This window comes from Oryzias latipes, chromosome 16 (assembly GCF_053564925.1).
Source record: "Oryzias latipes strain Hd-rR chromosome 16, Olatipes_Hd-rR_3.1".
Classification (NCBI taxonomy): Eukaryota; Metazoa; Chordata; class Actinopteri; order Beloniformes; family Adrianichthyidae; genus Oryzias; species Oryzias latipes.
This window is the reverse complement of record NC_136252.1, coordinates 29,569,481-29,595,064: the sequence shown is the minus strand read 5'-3', so window position 1 is coordinate 29,595,064 and position 25,584 is coordinate 29,569,481. Positions and strand designations below refer to the sequence as shown.

General features: G+C 39.9%; 1 protein-coding gene across 1 annotated transcript; it reads right to left on the bottom strand.

The window, feature by feature from the left end:
* Positions 1-251: 251 nt before the first annotated feature.
* On the bottom strand, positions 252-23,678 carry sh3bp5b (SH3-domain binding protein 5b (BTK-associated)). The gene is made up of 9 exons (XM_023964253.2): positions 23,073-23,678; positions 21,708-21,770; positions 17,164-17,292; positions 6,631-6,795; positions 6,078-6,208; positions 4,806-4,848; positions 4,204-4,426; positions 2,153-2,509; positions 252-942 (listed from the first exon to the last, which is right to left on the bottom strand). Exons 1-9 carry the CDS (start codon positions 23,148-23,150, stop codon positions 728-730), a joined length of 1,404 nt encoding a protein of 467 aa, XP_023820021.1. The 5' UTR covers positions 23,151-23,678; the 3' UTR covers positions 252-727.
* Between the last annotated feature and the right edge of the window lie 1,906 nt (positions 23,679-25,584).

Below are 25,584 nucleotides of genomic sequence, written 5' to 3'. Positions count from 1 at the left end.
CGTTGGTACGGATGTGCTATGAAATGGGTTGCCAGATTTGGCTCTTTTTTATTTTTTTTTCGCCACTTCGGGGCCCTGGTGGTGGCGGGGGCCCTACGCGGCTGCGTATTTCGCGTATAGGGAGGGCCGGCCATGGTAGGGAGAACACATCAATATAAGGGTGGGGTCATCTAAGATAGCACAAGGGTTATTTGAAATGTTTCAAATGGTTTCTACTTGTAAAAAGTTTAGCAAAGAACAAAAACTTGAAATATTTTTACATTTTTATTACGTTTGAATCCTAAATGTGAACATCAGATACATAACATCAGAAAATACAGCATTATCGAACACATGAGAACAGATTAAAAAGACAGTGATGATTGTCCCGTCGTGGTTTTAGGTGTTGAAGGAAGCAGAACATGGGCCGTGTGCTACCGGTACCGCATGCTGGAGGACGCTCTTCATCACCACGGTCCACACGCTCTCTGCATAAGTTTCAGCAGAAGCTCAGATGTTGGATTCTTTTGTTTTGTGACAAAACCTTTAAGTGTTTAAAGGACAAATGTTTTTACATTTCAAATGTAGGATTTTCAAAGTAAGAGCGCTCCTCATGTTTCCAGCTGTCCAGGGGTACAGTGCTCATGAAGGGGTGGGGGTCACCTCAGCGTCTCTGTTTGAAGGTTAGGGATGGAGTGCAGTAGTGGCAGGTAGCTTATAAATAGTTTTCAGATTCTCTTTTTGCTCCTCAGACTCCTTTGAGCAGGACCACGGTTGGGCCCGCCTCCATCTTCTGGGAGCAGCCGTCCACGTTTCTGGTGCAGTTGGCTCGCGGGCGGCGCAGGTTCAGAAAGCTGAAGCGGGTCTCCAAGCTGAAGCTTCGCTTAGTGCTGGAGGTTAGGACGTTGTTATTAGTGGGCGGAGCGTTGTCCAGGGCGCCTTCTGCTCCCTCCGCTCTGTCGCCTGCAGGAGGAAAGACGACATTCGAATCTCAAACTGTTTTTTAGGAATCATTACATCAAAAGCAAAACCATTTGGTTTCTTTTTTTTTTTTTTTTTTAGTGGCTAGGATGATAAACTCTATAATAATGAAACTGGATTTGCAGTAAAAACATTTTCTTTTCAACTTTATAAGTATATAAACGGATTTGACCTTTAAACGTAAAATTATGACTGAATATTACACACTGCCTTAAAAGGAAAAAAAGCACAATTATGAGAAAAGTTGTACATTTAAGAAAAAAGCTTTACAATTATGAGAATAAAGTCAAATTTGACGAGAATAAAGTCGTACAATAAAGAGAAAGTTGTACACTTATGAGAAACAAAGTCTAAAATTATGAGAATAAAGTTACAAAATTTTGAGAAAAAAACTTATGAGACCAAAGTCATACAATAATGAAAATAGAAGTTTCAATACTTTACAAGAATAAAGTTTTACATTAATGCTTCAAACTGTTTTAAAGTAAAATGACAACTTTATGTTTGAGAAAGAATGATGTTTTCTCTGTAAATGATAAAAACCATAATTTTACTGTTTTATTAACATGAAATTTTGCTCTTTTTTTTCCTAATAATTGTCTGACTTTATTCTCAAAATGGTGATTTTTTTTTGAACAGTGGACCTAATACTCCATCATACAGTAGTTAGGAGAAGAAATGATTTTTCAAAGTTTGAACCAAAAATGATAGAATGAGTATTCTGTAAACGCTACAGATTTATGAGTTATGAAGCTTATGACTGAACTTCTCACTCGTCCCTCCCTACATCATAGCAGCCAAAACACAAAGGTGATCCCAGCATTGAGGTATTCAGCAGGTCCAGACATGCAGCAGTGATTCGTGTGGACCTTCCCAGCAAAAGCTCTTCTACACTTCCACTGGATTTTCTTATTTTGATCAGCTAACTGGGCTAAGAGTAAAAAATTAAATGTCTGGATTTCTGCTAAACACGTGGGTTTTAGAACATTTGGCTGGTTTTAGAACAGAAAATACACCGTAAGAGCACGTTTGTCCTTTTTAACAAAACCACATTTTCTCATTTGCTCCAAATGTCAGAGGCAACAACTTTGCCTTTGTCTGATGCTTTTCTTCTGTGAACGCTGCATCTGCACCGTTTCTAGTCCGATTTCTGATCAAGTGGGTAAACCTGGAAAACCGTGTCACGACCCACCTCTTTCCAGGTCACACTCGGGCGATGACGCCCCGCTGCACGCGCTGCGAGGTCCCAGCACGGGCGAGATCAGGCCGAAGTCCGACAGAGTCACGGTGCTGGGCAGGTCCAGGCTGCAGGGTCGAGACGTGGGAGCTGGGGAGGACGAGGAGGAAGAAGAGGATGGTGTGGGCGATGGGGAGTCCGATGAAGACATGCCAAAGGAAGAGTAGGAGCTGACGAAAGGGCAGGGGGACAGGAGCTCCTGAGGGCTGCTGGGAGATGAACCCAGGCTGCCGGTGGAGCGAGTCTCGCAGTCTTCCTCCGATACGATGCTGCCGCCCCCACACGGGTCATCGTCAAAACACTCAGACACCACTGTAGAGGACGAAGGAAGAAGAACGGAAGTGGGAAACAAAAAACAAGAAGAGGAGTTAGGGACTGAAAAGAAATGGAGAACAGGGCAGAGAAACGGGTCATGAGGGCGTACCAAACGAAGCTGTGAGGTCCTGACAGTGTCACCTCACCAAAGAAAGCTCCCGCTTTCACAGATCGGAGCATGTGAGCGCACGGAGAGTGTCTGCGGGTTATTTTCAGCCTCACGTTTTCCCTTCACTTACAAATCGGCACATGCTTAAAATGGGCCGATGTTACCATGGTTACAACACCCTGGATTTTCCCAAACTAGTGGGATGCACAAGTGTCTTCATATGAACTATAATCTGTTCTTCTTTTTTTTTTTTTTAATAAAACCAGAAAGATCAATGGATTCAGTTGTGATGCCATTCAGCCTCATTTGGAGAAGTTTAACCCTTGTGTTATCCTATGGGGTCAAAATGACCCGATCCTTACATTGACGTGTTCTCCCTACCATGACAAAGGTGGATAAAGGTGGAGAGGATTTCATGTAATCCATGGACACCAGTGAAGATCCCAAATCATTGAAGAAAAAAGGTTCAGAGCACTGTCTAGTGGGTCTAGATCAGTGTTTTTCAACCTTTTTTGAGCCACAGCACACTTTAACCTTGACAAAAATCCCGCGGCACACCAGCATTCAAAAATTTAAAAAAAAGGAGAAACTCATAGTCTGTATTGATCTACAGCCCCTCCACAATCTCACATGCATTTTTGTGATAATTGTGGCAGAAAAAGCTGGAAGCTGCAGCTGTTTTTTCTAAAAGATGTAATAAAAGTTAAGTTAAAAGATTTAAAACTGTTTGATGTGTGTTCGTTGTTGTTTCAAGACGTGAAGAGAAGAGACTCATTGAGCGCCGAGATGCTCACGCTGTCACTTTAACCCTATTCATCATGGGAGATGTAGTTCAATAATCCGCTGAACGCAGAAAGACTCTCTGAGCTTCATGGTGCCTAGCTACACCACTGAAGATGAGCTTTAGCTGGTACTTTTGTTAGAACTGAGCGACTTCATCAACAGAATTCAGAAGAAGGAAGTGAAGACTTTAACCACTCCTGATTGGTCAGACTGATGACATGTGATTAAGATTCCAAGAATGATAGGCGGAAACAGTTAAAGGGACGGAACTTTTCAGAAAACGGCTTTAGTTGCAGCTAAATCGCGGTACCGTCATTCTTATCAAAATGTCTTTAATAGAATTAAATAAACACAAAGTATTTTATGATCTTTCATAATCCGAACTTCTCAGTGTTTTATCAGGGCCTGTTTGGATGAACACAGAGCTGTTATCCTGGAGATGGGAACTGTTTTTAGATCAGTTAATGAGGGCAATTTCCCACGGCACACCTGACCATCTCCCCTCGGCACACTGGTTGAAAAACACTGGGCTAGATGACCAAACTCCCAATGTTAAAGTGCCTAGGATGGCACAAGGGATAAGGAAGACTTTTCTGCACACTGTAGGAATTTTGTCTTCATCTGGACTGTTTTTCTTTGCCTCCTCATCAGACTCACTGACTCGGATTTCTCCGTCCTGTAAATGGGTTTAGAGGAGTTTTAACTTTAATCAAATATTTTCTGTTTCTAGCTGTGAACGTCCTGAGGATGACTCTAGAGCCGAAGCTACCCGTCACCATCGTCACCGGCCTTTACTCACTAGAGATTCCATCCGACTCCATCTTAAAGCTGGACATGTCGTCTCCGGAGACGCTGTCGCGCTCCGCACCGACGCCCGACCCCCGGGGGCCCATCGCACAACTGCTGCGGCGGCGCTCGTGGATCTCGTCAGAAATGGTCTCCAGGTTTTTGAGGGCCGCTTTGTACTCGCCTTTGGCCTGAGACAGTTTGGCCTGCCGCTCGTCGACAATCTTCTTCAGGTTCTGAGGGACAGAAGAGGAAACAAAGGTTTACCTTAAAGCAGGCTTTTCTTGCAAAGTCAAGTCTGTATGCAGTGATCTGACATTTAAGTATTGAAGTGGACTTGAAAATATGAAAGAGTATTCAAATAAACAATGTAACCCTTGTGCTATCCTAGGCACTTAAACATTGGGAGTTGGGTCATCTAGACCCACTAGACAGTGCGCTGAACCTTTTTTCTTCAGTGATTTGTGATCTTCACTGATGTCCATGGATTACATGAAATCTTTCCACCTTTATCCACCTTTGTCATGGTAGGGAGAACACGTCAATGTAAGGTTGGGGTCATCTAAGATAGCACATGGGTTAAAAAGTCAAGACTGTGAAGTCGTTTTTACTCACCTCCAGCTGCAGGTAATACTTTGCTTTCATCTCAAAGTACGGCCTGTGGAGGAGGAAGAAGATGAGAAGTCAGGTGAGAGGAAGAGAACAGATCAGAGGGGGGAGAATACACAGCAACCCAGAAAATCAGAGCGGCACCCACATCATCACCATGGCAACCCCACAGAAGACTGGGAGCTGAAGAGCTTTGTAGGACAGACGAGAGAGCGATGGCTAAAGAACGCTTTGGATCAGAATCAACAGGATCTGCTTTTGATTTGAACCGACAGTAAAGGATTAGCAGGAAAACAGCAGAAGAGGAGGCTGAGCTGGATGCTGGAGCGCGACCACAGAGGAGGACGTGTTTGCGTGTTATCCAACAGCTGCAAAGTGCTGATGTTGGCACGTAAACACAACTACAATGAGCTTCTGTGAAAAGCCACGTGAAACAAATGTTCCACTCCTTTCTATGGTCACTTCTGACCCACATAAAACTAAAGAGGAGGAAAAGTGAAACGTAGAGCAGAACTGAAGCAACTTATTACTCCGACGTAGAGACATATGTTATTATTAACCCTATTTTTAGTCATTTATTAGCTCGGATTTTTAGCTGCACCTCCATGAATGCCATGAGATTTATAGATTTTAGATTTTGAGTTTATAATAATTACATTTCTTCACCAATGAACAAACTTTGGCAATAATAATAATAATAAGTAGTATTTTGTAATATGTGTTTTTAAAGAATTTTGATAATAAAAAATAAAAAAAACTTGTTGAAATCAAAGACAAGGTGGTCTAGAAAAGGACAAACTGGTTGAACAGAAAGGAGGTCAGATGATCCAACAGCCCCTTTTCTCCACCTGCATCAGGTGTTTTCAGCACGTTTGGGTTTGTGGGACTGCAGGCTTCTGCCTTAGAGGATCTAGTGCAAAGAATAAGGGGACATTCTGCATGTGGGTTGTGTGTTTTCTCTCTCATGTGACTTGCTGCAGGTGTGTTTTCACCGCATTGGTTCACACTTCCTCCTAAACACCTGGCTGTTCGTGCTAAACCTCCAGCTTTGTGACAAGAGTTTCAGCGGAAAGGGGAAGCTGCATCACGGCTAATTCCAGGCTGTGCTTCCTTCACAGCCTGGCAGAGACTGATTGATGAAATTATGTGAAATAAAATAAGCAAACGCGTCTGAATACAGAAAAATAAAAGTCATATGACTATTTTTAGGTAAGTGTTCCTGTTTCATAATACTCGTTTTTCTTGTGTGTTTATGGAATCTGAGATCAAAACTCTTACTTGGACTTGCTGATGGTTCGTTTCAGCTTCTTCTCCAGCTGCTTCATGCAGCTGGTAGCTGCCGTGTATTTGGACGCCGTCTCCTTGTGTAGAAGCTCACTTCTGGTCTTGGTGTGTTCTGCCTCCATTACCTGTAACAGCCAATCAGAACTCGCCATTAGAAGAGCTTTCAGAGACGAGGGAGAACCAGCAGAGGATTTTATTAAGCATTTTCTCATCATTTGCAAAAGAATTAATACAAAAAGTGAACTTTAAACTCAACAAAAATAATGCATTTATTATTATAAAGCTGACACAAAAAAACAGCTTTTTTCTTCATCTTTGTTTGTGCCTTTGACAGTAAATATGATGAATACATTTTATGACGTTTCAAATGAAATGAACTGATTTTGTTTTAAGATGGATCAACATAACAGTTCTAGAAGAGGCAAATTTTAAGTTTCATAGTTCACATTGTTGCTGTCTTAGGAAAAAAAAGGAGATAAACGGCGGAATGAGTTTAAACAAATTAAAAAAAAACTATGAATGGTCAAAGCAGGCAGCCCGAGCTCACCCTCTGTGTGGCGTGGTTCAGCATCTCCTGCCAAGCAGAGTCAAACTGTCGGTTGTCATCCTCCAGGAGCCTCTGCTCAGCCAGAGAGATGGTTTCCTTCGCTGCACGGAGAACCTCTGTGGCTTTCTGGTAGCCCTGGCTGGCCTTTTGGGCCTCCAGCTGAGCCTGAACACACAGATAGAGAGTTATTAATAAGGTTCAAAGAGATTATTCATTACAGCTTGTTGTTCCAGTTTCCTGAACTCTTTGGTAAATATCAGTGTGAACAGAAAAACTAAAATTTGAATTGAATTTGAATTTTAGATGTTGAATAAATGTTACTTTGAGTTCAGTCAGGAGTGTAATTGGGAACTTTATTTTGAAGGATCTTTTGGGGATTGTCTTTGAGTTTTATCAAAAACAGACGGAAAATGTAATGTCACATTTACGTTTTTTGGGATCAGATATTTTTTCTCCTTTAACCCTTTTGCCATCCTAGGCACCTTAACGTTGGGAGTTGGGTCATCTAGACCCACTAGACAGTGCTCTGAACCTTTTTTCTTCAATGATTTGTGATCTTCACTGGTGTCCATGGATTACATGAAATCTTTCCACCTTTATCCACCTTTGTCATGGTAGGGAGAACACGTCAATGCAAGCGTGGGGTCATCTAAGATAGCACAAGGGTTAAGAAAAATAACAAAACATTGCTCCATTACATAAACAAAAACATCTGATTCCATTTGATTTTTGTTGCTTGGTTCACACCAGTTCTCACATGAACACTGACTAGTTTTATCCTCTTTTAACCTTTGATAAATTGATTTCACATCTCTGAGGGGAAAAAAAAATCTGCTCCAATACATAAACAAAAACATCTGATTCCAAGTTACTAAAAATCTCTGCAGAAGTAAACACCAACAGCACAGCTCTCCAGCTGCAGGAGACGCTCCTGATCTCATTCCTGTGATCTCTGGGATGCACGTCAGGCGCAGCAGCAAGCAGCAGATAAAGCTGCTGTCATGCTGGCGGCGGGAGCGCCGACCCTCTGGAACATCACAGCGCTCGTCTGCCGCTGTGGTCTCTGAGGCTAGACGTGTGAAATCTGCTCACAAGCAGACATGACAGCAACCCCAAATCACTGAAGAGTTGTTAAGGGAACTAACTAATTGTTGGAGTCATTTGTGTTGGTTTTGTTTAAATGTGAACAAAGGTAAAGAAGGCACCAAGCTTTTACTTCAAGTCCTTAAATAGTTGGTAGAACCTGTAGTAGCAGTTAGGTAAAAGCTTTTATTTGTATACCTTAAGCATATATATTATTCAAACGTTAGAAGAATTTAAACTCTTCTATTCTGTGTTTTTAATTCACAGGAACAAAAGTAACAATGTGGAATGAATCTCTGCATTCTAAGTATTCCATTGTTTCAACAGATGAATGCTTTTTGTTTGCTGTTTTCTTCCCTGATCCCAATTTCCTTTAGTTATTCCCATGCAGCAGAGCAACATCCACTATATTCTAATATTTCCAGTGACATTTTTTCTTCCTGAACCTGAAAGGCCCAGCAGAATCATTTCAAAGTATATCTTAGTTTTTAGTCATAAATTTCAGGACATTCTGAAACTTTAAAGATCCACTCCAAAGTGGTGTTTTTGCTTCTTGTAGCATTTTTCTCATAATGGAGGACACGTATGAAAGAATTTTAGATTAAAACTGCGTCTCTGAGCATTTCTTCGTTAAAGTCACGTTGGATCAGTAGCAGATAGAAACCGGATGTTTGAAAAAGCTCGGACTTGTGACACAGCTGCTGCCGTGGACACTTCTCGATCCTCCACTTGCAGACAAATAGATGAATTAAGGTCTTCATTTTCCTCGTCTGAGCTGCCGTCTGCCTCTAAGCTGTGCGGCTGGATACTTCCATTATTGCTACGCTAATGTTAGCTTGGGCTTATGAGGCAGATGTTAAAGCAAGAGAGAGCATAAAAAAGGCATGCTGGGAAATTAGCTAGACAAACTACCATGCCAGCAGTCCCACCCACAACCCAAAAGATTGATTTGAGCTAAAATGGCATAATCCTAATTAAAAGACCGATGGGAATGCTTTTACAATAGAAAAAAATATGGTTGGAGTGGGACTTTAAACATGTAAGAACCACAAAAAAACCTCAGGTTTAGAACAAAGTAAACTCATATTTAACACAAAATATGCTGTTTTACCTAAAACAAGACAACTTTTTTAAATAAACAAAATAACAGAGAAAAGAAAAGTAGATTGGCTAAGCTCTTCTAGGGTTATAGATATAGAAAGAAAAGCTGCAGACGGGAAAACTTTGGTTCACTTGACAGGTTTAGAGAAAAGTTGCAGCTGTCACTAAATACAGAGATGTGTGACTGGCCCTGTGCCTGCTGGTCATTTAGGGCTATGTAGGGTTAGAAAAAAGGCTTGAAAACAATCTTGGTTTTACGTAAACTAGAGCAAACTCAGGCCAAACTGCAAACCATAAAAATAAAGCTTATTTTCACCAGTTCAAACTGGATAAATTAGCTTATAATGAATATCATGTTTTTTGCAAAAAGAAAAAAAAGTCAGTAATCAAGTTTTGCGGTGTTTAAAGATCTCAAATGTGAATCGCTTAGAAATTAAATTATTCCAATCTCCGAATTTTTTTCTTATTGGTCTTGATTCCTCCCTCCGTGTTTGTGATGATGAGGCCCAGAAGAGTTGAAAATTTCCAAGAACCTGTCAGTCACTGACGCTGGAAGCCACAAGCCGTCTTCATCAGATTTCTCCTCCGTCTGCAAGCTCTCTGACATCACCACATGCTCCCTGTAATGTCATTAGCTCTGCGCATCCAAATGCCAGTGCAGCAGGATCCAAACAACCCCCGCTTGTTACAGTCATGTGGATCTTTGACTCGTTCACAGGCGTTTTGAAAACCGCGTTCACACAGAGAGAATCCAATCGGTTCCTGTTACCCAACACAGCAGTCGCTGCCATGAACAGTGGGAGGTTTTCAGTTGGACTCTTCATTTGGACGGGATGTAAAGGAAGTTCACTGCTAGACCTTAATCATGAAGGTTAATTGTTGCAGATTGTTCCAGAATGTGTGGAGTTCCTCCGTTTGTCTCTCACATTTGCTCTTTTAACAGACCCGCTCCGATGGAAATCGTCTTTGTGTGTTTGTAACATGTTCTTGTAGTATTTTTATGATGAGGATATTACGACAATTAAGCTTAAATTGCATTTTTATGTCTTTATTCAAATTTTTGTGATTGTGGAGCAGAAGAAAAAATAAGCTGTCAGCAACAAAGAGGGGAAGGGGGGCGGGGTTGCTCCAACATACCAGTGGTCCCGCCCACAGCTCAGAGGCAAATTTCTAATGAACTCTTGAAATAAAAAAACAACAGTTTTTTTTTATTTTTTCAATGGATCAAAATCTGATGTGAGTGGGACTTTAAACGCAGTCAAAACAGACTGAATTGGATTAAACCGATTTGGATCTGACTGGATTAACAGCCCCCTGACGGGACTTGTTCCTCTTACTTTTCCGTTTAGTGCTTTGACATGAATGCGATTCAGAAGAAACTAAATCGGATGACGTCCCTATTTTGGTGAAAAACGTGATCCCGTCTCCGTTAACACTTGAGGCCGTCAGGTTCACCGGCTTTTATGACCACAGATGTAGGACGGAGCTGCTTCAGTGGCAACAGTAAAGAGCCAGATAGACTCTCGTAGCCCAAAGACATTCAATCTTTCCACACATTTTCCTTGGTTGGTGGGTTTGACTAGAACTGTGTCATATTTTTCACATTCTTCTTAAATCAAAAAGGATTCTTGTTCTTTTTCTTCTGCCCTACTTTTCTCCAGAGTTTCACGTGTTCGCTGGTGGAAAGAATCTGTCTACTCTGATGAGTTCAAAGACGACGCTCACAAAGTGATGCGGAGAATAAAACCACAAAGAATAAAACAGTTCGATATATGGGTTTTAGTTTAGTTGACTTTCCATAGAAATATGGAGGTCAAATGCCCTACTATGGTTCAGGAGGTGCACTTAAATCAGTTATTGTGAGGACACACACACACAAAAATCCACTTTAAATGTTTTTGTCAGAATGAACCCTTACATGACCTTTACATGTTGTTGATTTGAATTCTGACACTGTTTATGTAACATTTATAAAACATGTCCGGACAATGAAAACGACAGAGAAAGAAACCTTTGTAGACGTGGCAGGAGTCACCTCACACGTCTGACATCCTCCTTTAGTTCCGGCGTGGCCTCAGGGCTCACAGACAGCAAAACAAGGTCTGCCCGTCAACAGAGGCTCTCGACGCCACAGTTTTGACCTGTTATAGGCAAAAGAAATGCTATACCGGTCTGAGGCAAACACCACTTTGTCTTCACTTTCTTCAGATCACTTCTTTCTAGCATCCCCGGCCATGACTCGGCTTCTTCCACTCCCCTGTCCTCCTCCATCCATCTCCACAGTTCTCACATCTCTGCATTCATCCACATCTCCCTCTACCGTTTCTTCCAACCCGTCACTCTCAATATTCATCTTAGTCTTTCTGCCTTTTGCAACATTTCTGATTTTCTATTCCTCCTCTTCCAGTTAAGGCTTCGCCGTCTCCTCTAAATCCTCTCTGCACGCCAGCTTCATAGTCTCTCCACACTTCTCAACATTAGTTATTCATATTTAGATCATTGCACCGTACTGTGAAGGTCAGAGAGTCAAGAGTCTACAGAAAGAAGATAACGACCAAGTAATGCAGAACTGAAAGGGGATTCTACGACTGAGACTCACAAAGAAGCAGAAGCAGAAGCAGCAATATCCGGATCTACAACGAGTACAGGTTCCCGTCACGGATTTGTTTAGCAGACTTTTGAAGAACAGAAAAAACAAGAACACAATGCAAAAAAGAAAGGAACTACGGTGCATTTTTTCATTTATAATGTACATTTCACTGTAGAGAGAAACTTCCTCGATTCCCCTCGAGAACAAAAGAAATGAAGACTTAAACAAAAACAAAAAAGACGATTGACCAATTTTTTTCTTCCACTCAGTGGTATTTGATGCAAAACTTAATAAAGGTAGAAAGGAAAGTTCTACTATAGTTTATTTTACATCACTAGTTATGTGAAAGGGCTTTTCATAATAAAAACTAGTTTATGAATAAAAATGTAAGAATAGAATAGAAACTGAATGAAATGATTAAAAAAATCAAATTATTCCTCTGAATTGAAATCCAACCGTTTCAGTGTTCGCTGATGAAACTCCGCCCAGCAGTCAACCAAGCTTCAGTCAGGAAGAAAATGGGTCAAATGAGAGCATATTTTTGCTTTTAGTCACTTTTCCTTGCTGTGCTGGAGTGGAATGCACAGCCTTATCCTAGAACGCTGACGCTGACGTTTACGTATCTGATTTTATAGCAGTCACACTGAGGCTAAAACACACTTTAACCCATTTTATCACCACATTTACACACTGCTGCTCCAGCTGTCCACTCTCAAAGTCTCACCTGTATCAAAGGAATACTCAACCCTTACAAAGTTAATCTATCCGGAAAGGCAGGATGGGTTTTCGTTAAGATCATTCTGTTCCCTGAAAGGGGAATCTCTCCAAAAAGGATTTTATTGATTGAACTTCTACTGGGTTGAGTGCACAAATGTAGAATCTTGTCTAAAGCATTCTGACTATATATGCAATATATCAGATGATTCCACCAGATATATAGTCTCATTGCACAGAAAACCCAGACATCAAGGCATCATCATCATCCTGATGTCTCAATTTGTTGACATTTTTCTTATCGCTAGTCTTTAGACATCATGTTGGCTTCTGCCTCTTTTGCCCCGCCTCCTACAAACACTTTGGCACACCTTCAGATTTTGCTGCTTTAGAAAAAGGTATCCGCGCTGGGCTGTGTCGGCTTCAGGCCAGCAATAACCACGGCTTTGTCACACAACTCCGTGTGATGCAGCTTCAATGCTGCCGGCGCGTCTTTTAACTTGCTGCTCTCTCTATTTTCCTTGTCTTTCCTCTCCGCCATCTTTGTTTGAATGTGCATTCCTCTTCGTCCGCCCGCGACAGCCAATCTTGCAACGAGGGCACCCTATCTACCCTCCGAAGAATCGTCTTACCAAAGGATGGTTAATATCATGTTTTACAGGATCTTTAAACGTACATAAAAGGTCGATACTTGATAAAGACGCATCGAGAATCAATTACAGGACTAAATATCGCGATATATCACCAAATCGATATTTTGGCACACCCCTACTTCAAATCTTCATCGTAATACAAAACCGATACCGTCACTGCAGCTCTACTCTCTGCGGTTCCCAAAGAAACGGTCACATCTGTTATCCAGCAGAAGGAAATCCTGTCGACTTTGTTAGAAAGAGTCCCCTTTCAAGCTTTGACATGCACGCAGCGCCTCAAAAAAACAATGAAAATGCCACTTCACATGAGGCCAGAGGATCCTTACAGCCTCTTGTTCAAGTGCGAGTAAAGGGACGGTCATGTGTTTATGTTTAATAAAGAAAAATGATTCACACTAAATCTTAACCCACTGTAAGTGAATTCAAATGAGGTTTCCTGAGGCAGTGTAGATCTCGTCTTTTCAATCTCAGATCGAAAAACGGATGGTTCCTCAGGTCTCTAATGCTCTCACCGTTGCGGCTCTCTTTGAACCACCTGGGCGACCTTTATCGTTGAGATCAAAATGAAAAAGTGGAGCTTAAAGCTCTCTGATGATTTTCTGTCTGGAGACATTTCTCTCTGCCAGAAAGGTCACGAGTTTCACTCATGAAACATTGATGGCCTCCGCCAGAACAGTCCTGAGGCGGACACTTTGTGTCACCAAGTGTTGGACTTGACAGCTTCTGATGACAGTCACCTCAAACACTAGGAAGCCGACAAAAATGATTTTATTCTGACAAAAGCAGATGGATAAAATAAGCCGTGGAAGCCAAAACATTGATTAAAGCAGCAGTAACTAAAAAAGGTCCTTGGGAAAAACATTTAATCTCATCTTGGCCTCATCTGTCAGAAAACGAAAATAAATGTAACATCAAGGGTAACGCCTGACATGCAGCAGACCGGAGACGCTCATTGACATCCCTGAAACACGCTCAGCACGATCGGCACAGTCATGTCATACCAAATCCCAGGAGCAATCTGTGGATGAATGGATGTGGGCTTGCTATGAAGCAGCAGGAGCAGAACGCTCTGCATCTGAACACCAACGAGGATCAACTGTGAGGCAATCTGTAGCAACGGGACTCAGTCCAGTCAACAACTGAACGGAGATGATGAAAAATCATTAAGGTTTTCACAGAAATCAAAGTCCAGGCGGCAAATGGGTTCGATTTTGGTGGTTAAACATTAAAACAGCTGATAAAACTTTTGAAAATCTTCTATTTAGTTGCCTAAATAACTATTTTCCTCTAAATACAAAGAAGTAGGAAAGGAATGTGAAAAACTGGCATCTTCAGCATCAGAGGATAAATATTAAACTGCACAAAAAAAACACAAACAACAAGAATGTTTATTAGATATTTATCAATATTTTAAAACTCAGGATTGTGTTTTAGGATAAAAACTCATTTATGAATCATTAATCTAAGAGTTTTACTGAAAGATGTACAAACACTTAAATCTAAATCAGACAGAGGCCTTTGTGTCCATCCAGCAGTAAATCCAGAGTCACTCCACTTACTTCCCCTCCAAAAGAACAGCTAATCAAACAAGAAGCACAGTACAGGTTATGTACCAAGTGAAGCTCTGATGTTAGAAACGTCCTCTTTCTCAGGAAATGTTAGCTAAAAGCATGTTTGCATCATCATCTCGAACATGCAACAAACACTTTCCAAACTCTGTGGAGAATAATGGTGCAACAGTAGAGCATGTCCGGCCCAAACGATTGCATTCATACAGCCGTTCTCTACCAACCACCATCTTATCCCTTTCAGGGATCAACAAGGCTCTAAAAATGTAAAGTTTTGGCTTCGTTAATTGAGGGAAATTTGCTTCAAAGATTCGTGTTTGCTTCAGTCTTCAGCCATGAAAGAGCATTCAAAAGTGCTGCTGACTCTTTTATGTTTGCTTCAAGACAAAGATAAAAGCATCCATAAAGCAGCCTCATAATATTCCATCAGATTTAAAAAAAAAAAAGTTTATGAAGGCCAGAAGATAAAAAGCTTAATAGACTATTTTCAAACCTCTAACCCGGTGATACACAGCCGCATGCTAGCATAAACTTGGCAGTTTTGATGCCTGGATCTTACTAAAATCACCAAAAGGGAATCAGTAAAGACAGAAAAGTTAAAATAAAATATGTCCAACACAAGAGGCCCTCAGCTCTCATCTGTTTGCCTAGCTGTTGGACAGGACAAGTTAAATAAAAAGGAAGAAAAAAAAAAAAAAAAAAAAGAAAAAACAGACAGAAAAGGGAAGAGGAAAACTCAAAAACTACTAAATTAAAACATCCAAGAAACTTCTGAAGTGTTAAGAAGACATAAAAGGTTTGTTTTCATCAAATGTTCAATGTTTTATTTCTTTTAAAAGCAGAGAAATGCGGTGAGCTAATCCTTCATAAATGGTGTTCTCAGGTGGTTCACTACCTGTTAGTAACCCATTGTTATGCCGATATTGGCATAAATAGAATGTAATGGTTATAAATGCTAATATCAGAAAGGAAGACAATGTTGGGTAAAGTCGTCCCTCCAGCTTCAGAGGAAATTTGTGCCTCCGCGTCCACTTTTGAACCAAACAAAGCATACGCTGCAAAATATCAACATGGCAGGAAATTTTTCCCCAAAAGACAAAGTTTGAGAATAGCAAAGCTGACTTTTATTGCACTTTCTCCCAGAAAAATAAACAAGGGCTTCAAAATACAAGTGGAAAAATTTCAACTGGATAAAACAAAATAGAAAAGTCTTCAAGTGAGTTTTAGAAGCCTAAGATGAGTCAACAGAAGCAGACCGCTCCAGAGTTTGGGAATGCAATTTTTGTAAAACTGTTAAACTTCTATGAAGAGCAGACTCAAAAGTATAAAGTTGCTTCTCTTTTATGCACCACAGAAAGAAAAGCTTTTGGAACATTGTATAGGTAAGAAAAGCAGGTAATCCTAAACTAGCAGTTTATGAAGAACGAGATAGTTGTTTTTGTCAAATCAGCCAGATCGCCCTATTTCTTTAAGAGACTTAAGATGTGAAGAGAATAAAAACTTGTTTTTCTGTCATCTCAATGTATGTTCCTGGAAAACATCTCATCAGTGCTCATCTTTGTATTCTTGCCTCATCTACATTCGCTTTAGGTAACCAAACAACAGCAGGTTACATTTAGATGGCAGAGTTTAAAGTGTAAGGTGCAGAAAAATACAAAGTCAAAAGCTAGTTATGTTTGAGCTGAAAGGCATCAGGCCCTTCAAACAGCATAAGTGCTTCTATGTGTCATTCATTTAGGTCAGAACTTCCTGCAAATGTCCACATTTACATAGGAACGTCTCTTTAGGAATAAATAAGGTAAATGTCAAAGTGTTCAAAAGACCTACAAGCTATAATAATCCTGGTACTTCCCTGCTGCTGATCATGACAGAAGGTTTTCAGTGAACTTTGTTTATAAAGGTTACAAAAGTACAAACATGATGTAAAGAGAGAAGTCCAACTGCAGAGTCACAGAAACTCTTTCACCATAACAACTTTCACAATAACACTTTTTGACAGGAACCATTTTCTTTATAGAAGAATCCAAAAAACAACAAAAAACTCGAATAAAGCCAAGCTTTTATGATTTATGGTATGAAGCCCAGAATCAGAAGCGCAGGTCTCTGATGGATTTTTTTATAGGACAGGTGGCTTCTTCCCCTAATCTGCATAAACCACAAACAGCGGGTGAGCCTAAAAAAGGAAGTGAAAACGAGATCTCAAATTATTTTGTAGTTTCAGTCCTCTCACCCTGTAACTGAGGAGAATTTAGAGCACATCTCTTCGGTTTAAACAGGCCACATTTGAGAAGGAGAGAGAACTGGGGCGAGTCCAATCAGTAACAACATTTTTACACTATTCAAATTTAGAACAATGAAACAGTCCATTTACTTGTTTATTAGAGACCCAAGTGTTTTTTAGGGTCATGGTCTGTTTAGCTCCTAAACCATGTCAGTTGCTGCTAAAATTGACTGGAACTTTAGCTCACAAGAACCATATTTTTGCACGAACCATATTTTTGCACGCCCGGCCCTGTTGAGCCTAACTGCAGAGACCACACCTCAGAGTGGGTGGACAAAAGCCAGGTGTAGCTTATTAATTCCCTTTACTGTGTGGCGATCATTATTTTTGCTGTAACACACTGTGAGCTCATCCTCATCTAAATCTAGGATATCTTGTGTCTCAGGGTTTAAACCAGAAGGACGACTGAGGATGAAGAATCTTCATCAGTTGTTTCAGTTTCCGTGTCTGCAAGCTGAGACTTGTTGGGCTTCAGAGCAGCAGAAACATTTTTTTTTGTTTACCCCTACATCCCTTCCTTCATGCCTTCCTTCAGTAACCAACCTGTCTGGCCAGTCTGCGGGCCTCCCAGTACGGTTTGGACTCCTCCACGGCTTTGCCGATCTTCTTCACCAGTTCATCCAGCTTCACTGTGGCCTCAACCAGAACAGAGCGGAACTTCTGCCGTGCATCCTGGGAGACGGAACCAAGCAGATCATTACAATCAGGGATATCAGCAAGTACAATTAACATATTTAACTTCCTGATCTCCAATTTTGACGAGGGAAGCTGAACTGAAATTACAAGATGATTTATTCTACCAATTGCCAAGAATGGATCAAACTACATTCATGCGCTGAAAGACGCCCAAAATTGTGTTTTTTCCCATTTCTAACATCTTCTTGTAGCCTTTTTCTTATGATGGAGGAAAAAAAGAAAATTAGGCTCAAAAATGCATTTCTGAGCATTTCTTTATTGAAATTGTTGTAAATTAGGAGCAGAGAGAAAAAAATGCTTTGAAAAGAAATCGAAAGATGACCAAAACAAATCCATACCATTCAGAAGACAAACAATAAAAGCCACTAATTTACAAAAAAAAAAAGTACCAAATAAACAATCTACATCTATTAGTGTTCATTTAAGTGAGGAAAGTGGTCACAGCAAGGACCAGATGGAGCTGACACAGATTTCATGAGAACAAGTCCGTCCCAATAAACACGGGAAAACCCCAAAGCCAACTCAATCAAGACCAGCATTTAATCTCTAATCTCTCTGGATGGATGGATGGGTGGATGGATGGGTGGATGGATGGATGGATGGATGGGTGGATGGATGGATGGATGGATGGGTGGATGGATGGGTGGATGGATGGGTGGATGGGTGGATGGATGGATGGGTGGATCCAGCTTTTAAACCATCAAACTTAAATGGATCCATGTGAGTACAGACACCCTCTACATGCATAAAAAGATCAAAGCCTCTTGAAAAGTTGCAGTTTGTCTAGAATGCATCTCAGCATCCTTGACAAACAAACAGGACTTTTAGCATAATATATACATATTTTTCAAATGTATTTCTTGACTTTTTTGCCAAATAGTTTGCTTAGAAACAAAAGGTCACCTCATCTCTTTTATGTTTTTATATGCATTATATATTTTAACCTGTGAAGACCCTTGTAACTTCTGTCTGTGAAAGGCATATAGGAATAAAATGTACTTACGTACTTACCAATGCATTTCTTTTTCTTTTTTTTTAGTTTTTCCTTACCGTGAAGGAGGGTCTTAGGGCAGGGATGCCCACTTTAGTTTAGTCTGTTAAGTTAGTTAAGTTTCGTATTTTCCTATTGAATTCTATGTATTCATGATCCTTTTGATTTTATGTTTACTTTACAATTACTTGTACGAATGAGACGACTATTGTTGTGAATTTGGGCTATATAAATAAAATTGAATTGGACTGAATTGAACCAATGAAAAGACCATAAAGATTCCCATCTTCATTTACCAACATGCCTCTCTATCACATCTCTCTCTGTGTGCATTTCCCTTGAACAGATCTTCATGTCAGAACAGGCTAAACTCCTGTCATCATCTGCAGGCTGAAGTCAAACTTGCTGATTTGGCTTCTATTTGTTTAAACAAAGTGAAATTGACTGAGTATTCTTGACGCCTCAGCAAACAAATCCATTATTTACACAGTCTGCTATCATCTGATTAGTTTCACTAGATTGTTTTTGTGTCGAGGAGATCGTAAACAAGAAAATCCTGGCAGACATCATAAGTCTTGTTGCTTTAGTCGAAGAGTTTCAAAAAGAGCCTCAACGACTTGGTGAGATATTCTAGATTCTCCCAAATCTCAGATCAGAGAAGACTTTTCCAACATCACCAGAAAGAATCATTAGAGGTTATTTTCAAAAGAGCAAAGCCCCAAAAACAAGTTCATAGTGTTCCAATGAGGGCTGCACGATGTGAGGAAAACTCGCGATTACGATGACGATATAACCTATAAAAGCTTTTAGACTAAAAGTGTGGACATGTCAAACTGCACCAGGAAATTAAACACGTTAAAGCTCTGTATGATCAATAAAAAATAAAAAAAAAGAATTGAAGATTATTTTGTTACAGCGAGACAGACTGTATTTTTAGACAGTAAGTGGTTTCAGAAATGTAATGTAAAAAGTCATTTTTGCAGCAAATGTACATAACTTCTGCCTTGCAAAAACGTGACGTTCATTCTTTAAAATTTATTCCACATAATGTTTTACCAAAGTAATATTTTATAATGAAATGAGCTGGAGCATAATTATAATAGGAAAGAAATCAAAGAAAGCATTTTTAGTGTGGTTCCGTTTGACAGCAGATCCACAGGGAAATGGTCACTACGTGACATTAAAGCGCTTAAATGGCAAGAATTGTGACCTTTTTTAAAGTTCTGCGCACCCTGAAAACAAAATTACAACAGGGTTGGTCAGTTGTAATGGTAAACGTCAAGAGTCAGCATTTGAAATTCCTAGTATTTTTTATTTTACTTGTGACCAACTAGGAAAAAGGGGAGAAACTAACACCCAACAATAGAATCCAAAACCTCGGACACATTTGAATTGAATTATTCTCAAACTTTGATTTATTTTCAGTAACGCATGGCTTCATGTCAAAACCTTAAAGTTTTTTTTTTGTTTTTTTATAAAAGGTTTTTTATTTTAAACCCTGCTTCAGTCACAACACCACCTCTGACCACTTCATGAAGAAAAAATAAAATAAAGCAAGATAACCGGCCTCACTGGGGATAAGAGAAACGCTCACAGTCATTAAAATCTCACAAAGTTTACCGTCTTTCAGGTTTCTAAATTATTAAGTCAGAACAAAACCAAAAAACTGGTCAGGCCGCCGACAGATGACACTAAAATATGGGTAAAAGAAGAGGATTTTCATGGGGAAATGTAGACGTCATGTGATTTCTGGAGTTGCATGTTTGTTTTTCAGTTGGGACAGGACAGAACTTGCTCCCTGACGGTTGCAGTTTTGCTTTCCATTGTAGTCACTAAATAAAATAGACGTCCACCTGCACTTTTTTCTGTATGGGGGGGGAAGACAAAAAAAAGACACATTTGGAAAATCTAAACGCAAACGGACAAACTTTAGAAAACTGAGAATGTCTGAAAGCACAAAAACGGCTTTTTTTTAACAAAGCTACACCGTTTTTGCTGAAGAGAAATGTCTCAACATAAGAACATCAGGGACCGTCAATCATTAGCAAACAGTAAAAAGATGGGCTGTCCAGAATTTTCCAGGGACTTTACATCAAAGAAAAACAGGAAATCGTGGTGTAAAGCAAACAGAAGGTGTTGGCAGGACTGAATGTAAAATGCTGGATTGTTTTAGAAAAGGTAACCTATGAGAAAATGTTTTCTATAAAACATCATTCGCATTCTGTTTTTTTTTAAAGCCGTTCAGTTCCTAAACACCTTCATCAAAAAGCGTGCATAAGTCATTTTTGCATATGTTGCAGTTCCTAAGAAAACCACCGGATTCCGTCTTTTATATGGAGCAAATTTGAATCGACTCCCAAGTCAAGACGTCCAAGTTCACACCAAAAACATACATGACGGGATGCACCGAAAGCTCAACAACAAGGCCTGATGGCCTTTTTTTTTTTTAAACCCGTGGATGCACTAAACTGAACACGTTGGTTACTACACTTTGACCTCCTCAACTGGCCTTTTTCAGCACATTGTTTGTTGGGTTGGGTGGAGTACCCATCTGTCCGTATAACTTCAGCTTTCCATTCGCCATCAGAAACCGACAGAGATGTGAAAAATGACGGGTTAGAGTTGATATTCTTATGGGGGAACATAAAGCGTTTTTGTCTAAAGAAGCGCAATAACTGCTGTGGCTTACGAGGTGCATCTGCTCGCATTAAGAGGTTAAAGCACCATTCAGCACAAAGTTAAGAGAGTCGCAAACATCCCTTTAGTTCAAGAAAAACATAAAGAAGCATCTAAAAGGAGGTGAAGACGTGTATTGAACACTTTCCCCCAATGTCGGTGCAGACACAGAAAACAGAATTTCTAAGGAAACCTCTTCAGACGGTGAGCTCTGACCTGCAACCGGACTTTGGACTTGCTTTATAACAGGACCGAATGTCACTGACCTACATAAATAGAAGTCATCAGCCTTTTCTGCTTTTAGTGAGAATCAAAGATCAGTTGAAAGCCGTGTTAAAAACAAGGTCTTGTGCTCGGATTTGACTTGGTTTAACTTTAAGACCGTGTTATGTAAAAGACGCTTCGACAGAACCTGAACTTTGCTCCATCAGAGTAAATACAGCCAACAACAAAAGGCCACTTTTTATATAGAAATACAGTACATTTGTAGTCCTTTCATAGTTATTTTTTCTCAATTTGCTAAGGATTCTATGTGAATTATCAGATTTTGAAAACTTAAAAAGATATTGTGTCACATATGTCAATTTCATATTAAACAATAGCCAAAAAAATAATAATAACAAAACAAAAGATAAATAAAAGGACCTGAGCGTCCAAGCACAAACCTGCGTACAAGCATCAATAACAGAACCAAACAGAACCGATGATGTTGAAATGCACTGACCTCCAGCTCTGTTTCACATCTGTTGATGTCATCACTGGATTGGTTAAGTTTCTCCAGCTCTCCCTGAAGGAGAAAGATGGATAAAGAAATAAAGATAAAGCAAATGGGGGGGGGGGGGGGGGAAGCATGTCGACTTCTAAATACCATAAACAAGAGTCCAAATGTACAAGAGGATAAGGATTTATCCTAAATCACCGGTTTTGTTTGACTACCAATGACAAAAAGATTGATAGGCTATAAACTATATAGATACACAGATTTACTGCGACATAATCCCTGCTGCAGCATTTTGAAGTTCACAAGACAGGAGCAAACATGGAAACCATTTAAAGTCTTTATTGTTTTGCCCATAGTTTCTGCTGCTCTACAGAAACTATGATCTAGCTTCGTTTTTCTTTTTTTTGGCTCAAAAAACGGCATCATCACCATAAAAGACCACTGGAAACGCTTTAAAAATAAATCAAAAAAGGAAAAATCCAAGCAAATTCCAATATTTTCTGAAAATGAACCGACAGTTCTGCATGAGGAAGCAAGAGGGGAAAAAAATGAGATGAAATGTCTATTTTGTTTGCATATTCCTAAAAAGGTGAAGGTCTATGAATAGTCTTTTTGTAGCTCAGAAAATAGACAGTTTGGCTTCTAATGAGGGTGTTAGGAGCACCCAAGCCCTTCAGTGGATGAGTCCAATCCCATCATCCTTTACCATTTTACATTTTTTAAAACTGCTGCAGTAACTATCTTAGTCAGCGATTCATCCTTTGATGATTTGTCCCTATCTCTGCCTTAAATGTGATGACATGAGGATCATCTAAAGACACTATAGTACAAAACATCCTCAGATACGAGATATTAAATTTGGTGACATTGGGATTTTTTTCCTGGTAGTTTTATTTTTTATTTTTTTGCATTACCAGTTTGTGAACTTGTGTAGCTCATTGAAATGTTCTTTTAGGCACAGACAAAGACGTTTTAGAAACGTTGCGTTCAATTGCACTCGGTTTTTTTCAAAGATGTATTTGAAAATCACACAGATATTAATCTAATTTTGTTTTGAAATTTTAAATGACCATTTTAGCTACTTTGTGATTTACATTATTAGGTGTATTGTATTATGGGGAGACGTTTCATAAGCACAACCTGCTGCAGAAAAAACATGAAAGTAAATTGCAAGCAAAAACATAAATATAATATTTAGCACAAATCTTGTCAAACTATGAAAGAAAATAAACACAATCTGGTGGCAGTAACAAGATAGGACGTTCCTGTTAGCCCAAATCAGTGGATTTTACCATTTGAATACTAACGGGGGGGGGGGGGAAGGGGACAGTAAAAATTAAAATAAATACGATTATTTTTAATGCCCACCTGGATTCTGGGATCCACCTCCTCTTCTTCATAATCGGCTTCTTCGTCCGACCTGCTCTCCTTCTCTGAGCGATCCATGTTGGGAGTGAAGAGATGCCAGGCTAACAAAAGACGGACGTTACAGCCAGAAGAAGCAGCCAGCACGGCACGGCACGGCACGGCTCGCTCTCATCTGGGTTCGCCGCGGTCCTCCACCTCTCACATGTGTCTCAGACGAACGCCACTAGTTAAACTAAACAACTGCTCTTTTCCAACATCGTTGCTTGTTTCTGCTCGGCTGGTCCAGCTGCACTCCTCCTCCTCCTCCTCCTCGCCCTGGTGTCCTCCGAGCAGCCCGTGGGAATGAGCAGCGCGGAGCTCCGCCACGGAGACACGGAGCGGGAACGCCCCCCTCGGTATGAGGGGTGATCCGTGACGCACAGCTGTGGAGTCTCCGCCACGTTAAGTAGCGCCGACAACTTTATGTGTCAATTACAAATAAAATCACAATTGATTCAATACGATGTATTTTTTTTTAAATATAAACCCAAATGTTGTTTGAGCAGCCACAGTGATAGCAAAGGATCACAGGTTTGGTTACTGCTCTGCCTGCCAAAGTGCCTTTGGGCATGACACTTCCCTATGGCTAAGCTAGTGCCACCATTGGTGAGTGAGTGTAATATAGAGCAGTGTTTTTCAACCAGTGTGCCGCGGCACACTAGTGTGCCGTGGGAGATTGCCCTCATTAATCATTCACTGATCTAAAAACATTTCCCATCTCCAGGATATCAGCTCTTTGTTCATCTAAACAGGCCCTGATAAAACACTGAGTAGTTAGGAATATAAAAGATCTTAAAATGACTTTTTCTTTGTGTTTATTTAATTCTATTAAAGAAATTTTGATAAGAATGACGCTACCGCGATTTCCCTGCAGCTATGACAGTTTGCGGAAAAGTCCCGTCCCTTTAACTGTCTCCACCAATCATTCTTGAAGGCTTAATCATATGTCATCAGTCTGACCAATCAGAAGTGCTTAAAGTCTTCACTTCCTTGTTCTTAATTCTGCTGATAAAGTCGCTCAGTTCTAACAAAAATGCCAGCTAAAGCTCTTCTTTAGCGGTGTAGCTTTCCACAGAGTCCGGTGTCAGACCGTGAAACAAGTGGACAATACAATGAAGCTCAGAGACGCGAGTCTTTCTGCAAGTTTTCGGCAGTTTTCACACTACATCTCCCATGATGCATTGGCTTAAAGGTGTCCCAGCGCAGTGTCCCAGCGCACAATGAGTTGTCCTTGCGAAACGCCTTGAAACCACAACAAACAAACAGTTTCTAAATTTTCTAATTTAACTTTCATTTCATCTCTTAGAAAAAACAGCCGCAACTTCCTGCTTTTCCGGCCACAATTATCACAAAAATGCACGTGAGATTGCGGGGGGGCTGTCGATCAATACAGACCATCATGAATCTCTGATTTTTTTTTGGATGCTGGTGTGCCGCGGGATTTTTGTCAAGGTTAAAGTGTGCCGTGGCTCAAAAAAGGTTGAAAAACACTGATATAGAGTGTATTAAATCAGTTTAAAAGTTCCTACATATTTGTTATTTTAATGTATCAATAACAGTAATATATAAAAAATAACAATGTTTAAAAAAAAGTACTTTTGCATCAGAAAAATTAAGAAACGTTTTTTTAAGAAAAAAAATCAATATATGGTTTTGGTTTTATCTATTCTTTAAATAACAATTTGATTGGATTAAATCATTTCCAGCCCCTCAAGTCCATCATCTGTTTATGAAGAGTTTCTATTTTGGGGGGGAAAAGACAAAAGGATTGCCAGTCATTTTATTTATCTTCCAATTGTGTGCTTTTTTTTGTGTGCAAAATTTATTACAGTTACAACCACAATCCTATTTTTCATCTATTAACACCCATATTAACTTCATACAAATAAAATAATAATAATATAAGGTTTTGAATACATAATAAGTTAAGAAAAAAAACTATTTTTCAATACTTACCATTTCATCTTAATAAAAGGATTTAGTAGCAATATAGAATCAAAAGTAATGCATCATCCAAGAAGCTTCATCAGTTCTCTTCATCCATCTTCTTGGATTTCATCATCCATCCATCCATCCATCCATCCATCCATCCATCCATCCATCCATCCATCCATCCATCCATCAGTCTAAGCAAAGACGCCCAGACTTCCCTCTTCCTCCAGTTCCTGGGACCCCGTAACGTTCCCAGGCCAGCCAAGAGACGTAGTCTCTAAACAACCAAAAAAAAACATGTGTACAACATATTTCACCTCAAGTACTGTAGATACTTTTTCAAGTACAAATTTGTAATTTTCAAACAAACCAAATTTGTTTTGAACACACAATATCTTTCAAAGCTTTTGACGACGGTGTGCACCAGAGAAAATCTTTCTGTAAAATATTTATTTTTTTAACATCCAGCAGAATGTTGTCAAATATAACCCATCCCACTTTTTTGACACACACACTACCTTAGACCCAATGAAACAGCCAT

Excerpts from the sequence above, each read along its gene's own strand:
- sh3bp5b (XM_023964253.2), bottom strand. The coding sequence starts at position 23,150 with ATGGATCGCTCAGAGAAGGAGAGCAGGTCGGACGAAGAAGCCGATTAT. Across the intron at positions 17,293-21,707 it reads GATGTGAAACAGAGCTGGAG|GATGCACGGCAGAAGTTCCG; the intron begins GTCAGTGCATTT and ends TCCGTCTCCCAG. Across the intron at positions 4,427-4,805 it reads AGTATTACCTGCAGCTGGAG|AACCTGAAGAAGATTGTCGA; the intron begins GTGAGTAAAAAC and ends TCTGTCCCTCAG.